Source organism: Lingula anatina, chromosome 1 (genome assembly GCF_051362555.1).
Source record: "Lingula anatina isolate TDL-2025a chromosome 1, LinAna3.0, whole genome shotgun sequence".
NCBI lineage: Eukaryota > Metazoa > Brachiopoda > Lingulata > Lingulida > Lingulidae > Lingula > Lingula anatina.
The window spans coordinates 8,216,681-8,228,954 of NC_141767.1; the positions used below are offsets into that span (position 1 = coordinate 8,216,681).

The window sequence follows — 12,274 nt, forward strand, 5'->3', positions numbered from 1 at the left end:
ATAATTTTTTTTAAATCAACTTCAGGCAATTTTTTAGTTTTAGAATGAATAAAGCACAAGCACCATCGCGGTACCTTCTTTCTGGGTACATGCTAAGGATTAATGTAAAAGAAAATTTTAATAAAATGTGGGAATGAAAAAGACTTTTACTCCCTAAAAAATGTGGGAGCCATTTTTGCTACATTCAGTCTATAGCCAGTGTTTACACGTCCATTTTCACTGTTTCTGCAAACAACGAGCTCCGTGTTTTCATAGCCTGAGCCGTGTCTTGATCAGGAGCGATAGAAACGCAATCAGCTGTAACCTATCAGGGGTTGCCCAATCTCAAACTACTTCTGATAAGACGACCGACCAATTTTCGTGTTAACTCTGATGACGATTCTCATTTCTAAATCATTCACTATGTCTCAGTTTTGATGAAGATTTGATGAAGGCATCCAATCCCACGTTTCTTCGTCCGCCACTCCATTAAAGCTCATCATTGTGTCAATTGCTTAATGGTAATTCCAATTTCTCTGTACTGACAGCTTTGATTTTTGTTTACATAGATCTATAGCTTATAATGGGAAAATAACCTGTGCACTTAAAACTAGATACAGGATTAATGTACTCAAAATAGTTATTTTGTTTATAGACAAATTGGAATATGGCCGATGGTAATTAGGACTATCATTCCTTTTCGTCTTAGTGATGAAATACGATGTCCAGAAAATACTCCCTGTCAAATTTAGAAGCGTTGTTTTGTCCTTAGGGTTAGTCTTGTGTCAGAGATCTAATAAGACATGTCACGAACTTACGACGGTCGAATTCCCACATCGTGTTTCACACTGACAGGAAATTTCAAGAACTAATCGCCTATTTTCGATCTTTAATACAATCATTTTGCAACAAATATGGTCATCTGTCTTTCAATAGAATTGCCATCGCTAGAAGTGATTTGGTCTTTTGAGAATTTTCCTCTGAGAGCGTCTTAAAACAGCAATAATATGTTTAAACGAAGCAATCTCAATACGTTAGCTAGTTTTCTTAATCAAAAGCGCACTTTAAGAATCAGCAAACGCCACATTAAAAAATAACATTTACCGGCATGAACCCAAAACTATTAGTTAAAATGTGTTAATAGTTATACGCTATTACATATATTGATATGTTAATATCAGTTTCATCTTAAAGTATTCTTCATTCTTCTCTTCCGGAATTATATCTTCTATTCAGAAAATATCATTGAGATGTTAGTTTTACAAGATGTAGAATTATTCTGTGCTACGTCAGACCGTTGCAACCAATCAGCGCTAGCGACTTAAACCCATGCCTAGACTCTTGACAGATTGAGCCTATTTGTGTTTAATAGTTGATTCATGACTGAGCTGTGGCAGTGACTGTTTAACTATATCTAGCTTCAGTACGAGAGCGATTGTAGGCAGTGAATACACAGCACAAAGATGACTGACATCGGCACAAAACAGGAGCAACAATCTCCAAGGCCTCCGAGTACGAGAAGCTCAGGGACAGAGGAGCGTGGGGGCCCCGCTGGACAGTTGTCCTTCAGCATTAGCAAGATTCTGGGAGAATCTCACGTTACACGCCATAGCCGCGAACTCTCTCCCTCGCCAGCCACCCGAACACAGCCCGGTTCTCCGGCTCCTCCGGGTCCCAGTCTCCACGCCTGTCTACCCAACACCTTGCCGGGGTACGTGCCGACGTCTCTGCCACCCTTCTTCAGTGGTGTTCCGTGTCCGTCCCCTGGGTGTGGGTGTGGGGGTGTGGTAGTCAATGGCATTATCAAAGTACCTGCACATAGGCCGCCTGCAATCCCAATGGGTCACCTCCCTCCGTCTCTTCAGTTTCCCTGGATGGAAGCTCGAAAAGACCGACTTACAAGTAAGTTCAACTTTTCACAAACAAGTGCAAATTGCTTTCTTAACTCCAGCAAGTGTTGCACAAAGGGTATCAAACTGAAACATCGCCTAATAGGTAATACCGTTTTATCACAAGATTTTACAGGGATTGCGATATTGTATTACAGCATAATATGTGGTTTTAGACGGTTCTTATTATGAACTTGTGTCGCAAAACAGCATGCTTTTTGTTGTTATCGTATTGCAATCAGATTTAAAACATTTTAAAAGTGATAATTTGGCAAGAAGACTTCCTGAAAAATTCCTACCAACCACGAATTTATAGCTTGTCAGAGTATTCACCCACAGAGAAAAAAAAAGACGCATTCAAATTATAACACTTTTTTATTTTATTTAATGCCCTTAGCGATACTAGTTGGAGAATTTAAAGAATAAGATAAAAGACTCACACACGGCAATGGAAATTTGTCAAACATTATGCCAGCGTCTTAACATATGCTATAGGCTGAATTAATTTTCATTAAAATTGGCGTTTAATGGAGTTTTAGACAATATTGTTTTTAACTTTCTCAAAGTTGTATGTCGTGAGAAGATTTGTATTTTTGCCATTCCATTTAGGCAATCAATACACGATGTCGAAACCTGATGAAAACATTAATTTAAGCCGATGGTATCGCGACAGACCTCAAATAAACAGGGACATGTGAAAATCGGTTTCCCAAGACTTGGAACAGCGAAGGTTAAATGTATCAAGCGCTCTCTTTTAATTGAATTTTGAGCGATATTTGTTTGGGGAACTAATTATTCGAACTGGTGTGTCTGGTGAAATTCGGCCTAGAATGTATGGGGTATAAATAAACTTGATTCTATAAACTGTTTGTTCTGTCCAGTGGGCCTATTTGTACACTGCATAAACGAGTGTCTAGGCAATGTCTCATAGATTATGGAGAAGTTATCGTAGATTACAAGTACACGTCGTCCACGGGCTGCCTCGGCATTCTCAGCATAGTCGTACATGTAGACAGCTGCTACGTTTTTACCACTTGACGAAAAATGTCCAACAGACAATATCATTGAACAACTTGTCATAAACTGTGGTCTCCAGGCTTTTTCAATTCATCGTCTTTGCAACAGACTGGTACAACGCGTGGCAGGAATGTGGGATCATCTACATACGCCGCGCTATTTTTGCTACTCGTGTTCTCGGGCAATTCTTGTTTGAAATGGAATAATATTAGTATAATAATATAAACACTCAATCTATTATTGCAACATTACCGCATTGCTTCTTGGAAATATTAGGTAGAATAACGTCTCGGGCAATTTTGTCGTAAAACATGCATTTACAAATTCGCTCTGCTTCAAGGCATCTCTTTTAATAACATTCTTTAAGTGCAAAGCTATTTGAATATGTTGGTCAAATAAAAGTCAGAGCTGTGGACAGTGTGAAATTAATAAAAACTGTGAATTAAGCCACAGCTATTTTAGACAATATCTGATAGAAGATACTTCAGAAGTGGCTTTACGCACTGACCACTTTTACACCGTGTACACACCAACTGGAGGCTGCACGCACTGCCCGCGGAAGTAAATCAGTTTAGTATTACGCTGAAGGTGACAGGTCATTTCAATTATTAAAGACAAAAGACGCTAACTGCAAACTGACCATCTGCTGCGTCACCTCTGAGGAGAGCCTGGCGAGTTGAACTTAGGTGACGCTTGCCGGCGATGTGCCAACTAAACCAGCGAGCTGGCCGGTCGACTGGTCAGTAACTGAAAATGCCTCGATCGTGGCTTTGTCGTGTGGCATTATCCTTTTATAAAGAACTCTATCGCACTGTGAGAAACCGGACTCAACGGTAGCGGCAATAGTTTATAGAGTCGACACGGGAATCTGAAATTAAGTCGTTTTTAATATTAATTTTTTCCGCTGTAATGATGAAATGATGAAACGGATACCCGCAGATGTAAAGATGACACTTTGTTAATAGACGTTTATTTTATTTAAAGTTCATACAAAATGCGTTTTTAATAGCTGTTGTGTCGACATGAGTACGAGAGTATGTAACATTCTTTGCACGTAACGTTGACACTCATCAGTTGTTGAATTGATTATACTTAGAGGGTTTGAAGGAAACGGGAAATAAGAGTGCATTTTAATATTTTATGTTTTGTTCGTGGTCTTGGTATTATATTGAATGTGTTAACAATAAAACCTTTGTGATAAAAAGAAGGCTTGCCCTCATAAAAAAGTAAGTCCCACCTACTTGAATCCATATTGACAAAATAATTTCTGCCGGGTTTTTATCCTTAAATTTAGATAGTTCCAAGTATTCAGTTACTGACAAAATTTAAATGAGAAATTGTATTCTATCAGTCAAAAACGTGTAGAATCTTATCAACTAAAAACGTGTACAAGCTGTATACAAGCTGGCTGTTTAAAAACTCTGTGTTTATCTCAGGTTCAAATAAAACCCGCCGAATTTCATATCTAGAAATATACATGTAGTTGGTGCTGACTGAGAACTTCATTAATTTTTTTAAACAAAACTAGACATTCCCCAACTTATAATAAAATTGATATAGAAATGCAGTTTTCACGAGTATCTTTCATAACGACTTTCTGTAATATGCATGATCCCTTGCCGGCGTAAATTTGTATTCTTCATCAGTAAATGAATTGCATAAAGATTTTTCAAAACAATTCCATTGAAGAATATCCCTTCTTTCAGTTAAAACTGCTGATCTGGTCAATATTTGATAAATCGTTTATCAACTCATAGTTGACATATATTAATAAATGCCATTGAACTTTTAATTTGTGAATTTGCTACTTTTACGGTAATTTTTTATGACAGCAAATGTATACATTTCCTCGCCTGACCTAAACCTTCAACAGTAGCTTGCTAAATGCACATATCTCGCTCAATTGACAATTGTAATATATCAAACTCTATTTGTTTTACATCCGATACAAACAATTGCTACAAATTATCCACTTACATCAATGTGTTAATGTAACAAATATATCATGTGTGTCTCTCATCTCACATTTTTCCTGGATGAATTTTTCTCTTAATTTCCCGCAAACTGAGTGAAAGAAACTAATTTTAGGAGTGCATCAAATGCTTGCTATGATTATTCACTTTTCTAGTCGAGGTAAAATGATCATTTGTCGATTTATCCCACATCCAATCGTAAATGCCATAATTAAGGGCTCCATCTGTTACGCCTGTTGTACATAATTGAGTCTTTTTGATAGCAAAGTGTGATTCTAAATTATCCTTTTTCGTGCAGCCCTACTATTTTGGCGTTGTTTTTCCTGCAAATGGGCAGATGATTACATTTAATAATGCTTACATACCTGCATAAATTTACGCTCAAATATCTAATAATTTATTAACGGAAAGTACACATTATGTGTTCTGCTCGATCGCTGTTTTCAATTAAAATGCTTTTCACAGTTATGAAATGGAATAATAAATACAACTAGCCGTTAACTATTAAAGCAAAAGATAAAAATACTAAGTTAAAAATAAATGATATACTAATAATAGAATTATCTCATATGCAATACTTAAGGAAAAGAACGGTCTTGCTGAATTTGCAAATGTTGTCAACTATTGAAAAATTTAGCATCACAATTTATCGAAGTATTTTTTGCCGTTTTTCCAGTCACCAGACGCATTGGGCACCCTTACCAAAACCGTACTCCTCCTAAAAGGAAGAAACCACGGACGTCATTCTCGAGACTACAGATTATCGAGTTAGAAAAACGCTTCCACAGACAAAAGTACTTGGCCTCAGCAGAACGGTCGGCCCTGGCTAAAGCTCTTAAGATGACGGACGCACAAGTTAAAACTTGGTTCCAAAACAGACGGACAAAATGGAGGTAGGGCAAAGAAAAAAAAATGCACCCTCCAGTCTCTCTCTCTCTCTCTCTCTCTCTCTCTCTCTCTCTCTCTCTCTCTCTCTGTGTGTGTGTGCGTGCGTGTGTGTGTTAATCTAAAAAAACATTGTTTAACGCCATTTATAGCAAATTATAACACTACTCCAAAATTAATCTCAAAATAAGATATTAAATTGAGGTATCAAGTCACGCACATGAAAATATTAAAAAACATACAGGAAGAGATATGCCAGTCTGCCCGCCATATTAGTGTTTAATCTGAAATAACGTAAAGCACCCCGCTGCTTTGTGTGGAGTTCGATGCCGTTTTAAAGTAATAAAGACCGATCTCATCGTTTAACGCATAAATTTCTCTCTTTAAAAGCATTAATAGTCCAGCTCTCGGTGCGCGCTTTCCCAGTGGAGTTCCATTCACTCGGTCGTGGGTGCGGGCACCTTGAATAGGTGTGGGGCTGGGGTGATGGGTGAAGTGTCATTAGCACCCTCTTTACACGCAGGATATAATTAATACACATAAATTTGATTAGTAAGGCAGTCAAAAAAAGTAGAGATAAATCACAAGAAAAGCAAATGAGAACATTTCCTTAAGTTGTTCAATAAATCAATTGTGGCACTTTTTTGCGACAGTGTCGTTCATAGTACCTGCCCCAGGGCAGAACGCTTCTTAGAAATGTAAATTGTTCTGTTGACAAGAGTGATAGGGAAAGGAAAGGTGACAGAACCATTTGTTCCTACGGTTGACATTGTTCTTTCATTTTTCATGAATATAATAGACTTGTCAAATTAAAGAAATTATTATTTGTAATGCACATAAATCACACAGAGCCTACAAACACTGGTTTTATGGTGCATGCGAAAAGATACTGCATGTTGGCTTTAGCAATGGTTTTCAGGATGGCTTAACTTATTCGGGGAAATATTTGATGAAACTCAACTGACTGACTTTAAAACAACGTGAAACGGTTTTAACAGAATTATCTAGCGTTAAAAAAGGGCACTCTGGATTTTTTGTTGTTGTTTTATTCAGGTGTTGGTTGCCGTCTTAAGTGATTGCAGTCAGTTTTCTGGGAATGTTTTAAAGCCTACCCAGAAGTGCACGGTTTGTTTGATCGAATTTAGTCAAGACTTGAAGCAATGGGACTTAACTTGGAACAATCTTATTTCTGAAGTGAAAACGATAGTTAAAACAAAGATTCTCGTGGGTCTCGCTTATTGTCTGTAAATTAATTTAGAAACCATTTTGCTTTTAAATTACTCTTAATTAAGTGCGCCGAGTCTGAGAACAATGAAAAATTTATTAGCTGTGCAGCAAAGTCCGGATATTCATGGAAAGAAAGCGCCGTTACACGAATATAGTGGGTGGAAAATATACGCTATTCTAACTCCAAACAGACTAGGCAGAGAGAAATGAATTTTCTTTCTTTTTTTCATTACTACTGTGTATGTTTTCGCCGATATATAAAACACGATGTTTGGCGTTTCCAGTTAGAATTTACTGGCTGGTGAGTGCTTAGATTTCCTTAATGTGCTACTACACAGTAATTCGTCTGTAGCTGCGAGACGAAAAGGTGTTTCCTTATTGGTAGTTTTCACATCAGCTTGGGTTCCAACATTTATCATGGCTTTATCGCCCCGTATTTACCGATGATCTACTCTGAAGGACTACATACGTTACGTTTGGATTACTACTCGTAGCGAGAGTTCAGAAGCTGTCGATATTAATCATTCGTTCAATTGGCGCCTTGACGACCCATGAAAAAATTCTCGAACACTTGTCTTCATTCACGTTTTGCTCGTGACAGATGAAAGTATGTAATATTTAATACGCTAATGGCCTTTTGCTTAAATCACCTTGATGCCAAAATGATTAGATCAGGTAAATGTGCGGCTTTTACAGCTTAGCTTTTAAGGCATCGCCCAAAGAAAATCACAATAATATCTTTTCAAACTACTTTAACTGCCTGTAGATGACCTCGTACTACTTCTTGATATCTGGTCATGGGATGCAAAATAATTGTTTCGTTTGCCAAATTGCATTCGTCAAATACAGGTCTACTCTGTTTTCAAAATAGCCACTACCTTTCTTCTAAATAGCAAATTACCCGGTCATAACTGAATCAGCAATGGCCACAACACATAAGAGAAATATCTGACATTGAATATTATAGAATCGCCATATTTGTATTTGTTTTGAAATGGTTACATCATCTGACATTTATCGGTGAATTTATAGGTCTTCACAAAGGTAAATCACGATGAATAAAAAGATATTTATATTTAAAAGAAAAAAGTGTGCTAATTAAATCCACTGTGGCAGAGTGCTCACTAAAGTCATAGTAGACTACGGTGATGATTAGTCAAAGAACGATTGATATTATCATATCTAATCGTTCCCTTATTTCCTCTCGACCGTCACATCTAGTTTTTCATTTGCGATTACCGTTATTTCCTGCCTTCGATATGTGTGCATCAGAAGTACCTACAAAAAAGAACACTAATATATTGCTATCATTATTTCATTAAAGAGGTGTCACTGCGGAAATCCAACTGGAATGAAAATTGATAGGCTATCCGCGAAATAGCCGCTTCTGGGACGCTCGAAATGACTAATGAATGGATTCTGCTAAACAGTTGAAATATTGTCGGAGTAAGAGTGTTTGTCTTTTAAAAAGCCGTTTGAGTATTTTATGAGGCACAAAGTCCCGTTTCATTATCCTTTCAAAATCTAATTCAGGCGTCAAAGCCGTCCCATGGGAACTCGGAAATACTGCTTTCGTTGGATTTGAATAGCTATTCAATTATTCAGAAGCGCTTCTTTTCCTGAGTTAGAATCATGACGCGTTTATTTCTGAATTAGAAATCAACACATGGTGTAGAAACGAACCATTTGAATGAAATAACTGTCGGTAAAATAAACATTAGATAAAAGAAGGTTGCATCTGCGGTGCACGCCCCATATATTTGTATTATTTTGAAATCGTGTTTTTTTAGGTTTAGAGTAAGCCATTTGTTCTTTTTATACTTGTAGGCGACAAACCAACGAGGAAAGAGATTCAGAGCATCATGTAGTCAATATGTACATGACGAACCAAAATTTCATAATTTAGATATTATGCAGGACGGTGAAATTTGGAACTCTATTTGTAAACAAGGACTTTCCTCTGCTCTTCCAGGAGACAAACTGCAGAAGAGAGGGAGGCGGAACGACAAGCAGCAAACCGCTTCATGATGAGTCTCCAGGCAGAAGCATCAAAGACCATATATGACACGCGGGACCCCCTCGTTCTTAGCAACGCGTCTCTGCATGCTCTGCAAAATCTGCAGCCCTGGGCCGAGACAGAAAACAGCGAAGACAGGCCCAACTATCACGACTCTCCATCTTTGGTTTAAATATGTAGGCGCTGACAGCGTTCTGGCGGTGACAATATACTATATCTTTATCAGAGTAATAAGGTAACAGATGATATTGCAGAGAACACACATGAGACTATTCTATCGATAGACGGGGATTTATAAGTGTGGATGGCCGGGTGTATATTGTAAATTTAGTTATAGGATTGAAATTGATTTTCCTTGCATAAACAGAGGCGAGACTTATGACCTAGTGCAACGGGCAATTCATGACATTTAGCTGTATAAAAGTGAGAGAGACAAAAAATATTTATATAAAAATAACTTTAATTTTTGGTTTCTTTTTTCATTTTTTAATAAAATGTTGCCTTCTTGTGTATTTTTATTTTTATTTTTTTTCTTTGTGTGTGTGTGTGACTTTTCAGTCCGTTTTCAATATCCATAAAGCTGTTGTTACTTTAAAAGAAATTGCAGTTTTAGGGTTTGAAATCTTAATCTAATATAATTACATCCGGTTAACAATCTGTTGTAGTGAGATTATCTTCATTGATTGTAAAATTAACAACCTCAAAAAAAGTTTGTGAACGATATATCGCGTGTTGCGGACGCCCATAAAAAGCACTGTTGAACTTCTAAAGCGAAGTGACTTTTTCCATTAATTTGAACAAATGGCGCTTCCTCGGTCACAACAAAGAGGAGGGCAACACCTTTTGCGACATTGCTTATGACCTTATCTTTAGGCACAGAGTTCTAATGAGGAGGCACTTGATGCAAATACTGAATATTCCAATTGTTCGAACGACACGTTTGAGATATATTTTAATACATGATTAATATTCTTTTATTTTAGTTCATTTTAACCAAGCTTAAAATATTTAGTTTTGCTTTAAAAATATATAAAAAAAAGAATGATCATTTTCTCATATTGAGATTATGACTATTAGCAATGCGCCCCTAACAGAGGTCCTGGTATTTAGTTGCCGTTATGAACCTTTCTTTTTAAAAAATAATAGATACACTGGTACTGAATGAAGGATTAGCTTGAATAAATACGGAAATGTTATTAAAAACATTATATAATAATGTGCATCTGTATTATACTCTGAAGTTCAACGAAACAGATGGAATTAAATATTTAATTCTTTCACACTAGACGACTTTACAAAACAAATTAAAAGAATAAAATGGATTGATCGAACAAGACTGTAGTCAAGTCAGTGAAATAAAATATACATAATCGCAGCAAATCAAGCTTGTGGCCAGGTTTTAGAAGCAAAGCTCAGAAGCTGCACAAGGCCTCGTCCTGATCGCATTGTTAACTCTTCTGTGCAGCGCAACGACAAAGCAACCCGAAGCTTGACTCAGAGAGGAAACATAACATCAATATAATGTACATGGGAAGTATGCGTTAGTGATGTGAACTAAATCTTTAATATTCTATCAACCCACTCTGAAAAAGAATGAAGATTAAACGTTGCTATCAATTAATCTTATTGGCGATGATTTAGACCATCAGCCAACCTAATGGACAATTAATCTGACTTTTGTTTTAACAGTAGATGAATTTGTGCGCATGGTTGCACCTGCTGAGAAATAAGGCTCTGGGTTTTTCGACGACCTGAGGGATAGACTTTTTTCAATATTATCCATTAGAACACCGATCTTAGGTTATTAGCTGAAAACGTACAAGCCCTAACGATTTGTGGTAAGCTTCTCATTCCTCTAGGGACAAGATATTGCAAACGCATCATTTATTCAAACACTGCCATGCACAATAGAATAAATGGTGGTAGTCAAACAATACATAATCATCATACAAGGGTCAGTTCATTTGAAAAGTGATTATCGGTGAATTAATTGCGGTAATTTGTGGCTGGGTAGCGATTGCAGATCTATTAAGTGAACAACCAATGTAATTACCAAACAGAGAGTATTGGAAAACGCTTTTGAGCCTGAAGTTTAATCAAGTGATAAGCGCCGTGAAACAGACCAGATCCAGTGCTAATATATGGAGAATTCAATTGCTACTGTACCTTACACTAATTCAACATCAGAGTTATTTCATTAAGGTTTTATAGGATCGGTGAAAGCATTGAGTTTATGAGAGATTTCTAAAAATCCATGATTCTACCTTGGTCGCCTTTACTTTGTCTAAGCTGCACTGTCGGTGCAAGGATATTGCATTTTCAATAAACACGCTGTACACTTCAGATACTTAGAATTGACTTATTGCTATAAATAATGTACTTAGCTTTCACCTTTTACGCTGTCCAGTTGCGTCAACGGACTAAGAGAAACTACTAGGCTTATGTGTGAAATACGTCTTTCGCTGTGTAGCTTCAGTTACGGCAGAGCATGATAAGTAAGTATCTCTTCATTTATGTTTTTGTGAAATCCTGAAATGAACCTAAACGCATTTTCTTGTTTTTAGGGCCATAAAAATTATTATTCAAATAATTACGCTGCGATTTTACAATCACTGACGAATGACTTTGTAATAAATAGTCTGCGAAAAAATTACATTCGATTTTACATCATTATTTGAGGTAGTCATGATTTCTGGGTTATAGATAATTGAATTATTTATCCGATGTTAACTTAATAAGGTGCCTGTTCTTTTTTTAAACAGATTCAACATGGCAGGAGGAAATTTACGATTGTGATAAAGACAAATATTGACTAGCGATGTGTGAATCAAGCAGAGATTTGATGATTAAGTTTTTTGTTGACCTGATATAATACAACTTTTATTTCCCTCAGCGTTTATGTCGACATCACGCAGGCCGCTTCGCATGAAAGTACAATTAAACGAAGACATGTTTGCCCTGTTAACAAATAGATTTACTTGTGGAATTTTTGTATCAAGGGAAATTTAGAAAAATCTCCAACATTCAATATTCATGCATCTCAAAACTACGTTGCATCAACTAAAACGTATTAAACTTCATTCGACGTAAGGAGCATATTCAAAGTATGCCTTCCAATGGGACGTGTCACCACAAACCTGTCCGCATTCAACTCACGTACTAAAAGTACATGTTAATCGAATTCCCTGTATCTCGGCAAAGTTTGAGTACTACGGTATTACCCAAGTAGATTTGATTTTTTCCTACCCGAGTCTGGTAAGTGTTCTCTAAAACAAATTACGGCCTAT

At 36.8% G+C, this 12,274-nt stretch overlaps 1 protein-coding gene across 2 annotated transcripts; it reads left to right on the plus strand.

Annotated features, from left to right (window-relative positions):
- Positions 1 to 1,356: 1,356 nt before the first annotated feature.
- Positions 1,357 to 9,499, plus strand: LOC106150476 (T-cell leukemia homeobox protein 3). Of its 2 annotated transcripts, none has more exons than XM_013523328.2 (3): positions 1,357 to 1,881; positions 5,535 to 5,751; positions 8,943 to 9,499. In XM_013523328.2, exons 1-3 carry the CDS (start codon positions 1,443 to 1,445, stop codon positions 9,157 to 9,159), a joined length of 873 nt encoding a protein of 290 aa, XP_013378782.2. In that variant the 5' UTR covers positions 1,357 to 1,442; the 3' UTR covers positions 9,160 to 9,499. The 2 variants fall into 2 exon arrangements, with proteins under 2 accessions (XP_013378782.2, XP_013378783.2); XM_013523329.2 differs by having other exon boundaries at positions 8,798 to 9,101.
- The last annotated feature ends 2,775 nt before the right edge of the window (positions 9,500 to 12,274 follow it).

Bases quoted from the DNA above. Each gene is read 5' to 3' on its own strand.
- LOC106150476 (XM_013523328.2), top strand. From the start codon at position 1,443: ATGACTGACATCGGCACAAAACAGGAGCAACAATCTCCAAGGCCTCCG. The intron at 1,882-5,534 runs GTAAGTTCAACT...CCGTTTTTCCAG, and splicing joins TCGAAAAGACCGACTTACAA to TCACCAGACGCATTGGGCAC. The intron at 5,752-8,942 runs GTAGGGCAAAGA...CTGCTCTTCCAG, and splicing joins AACAGACGGACAAAATGGAG to GAGACAAACTGCAGAAGAGA.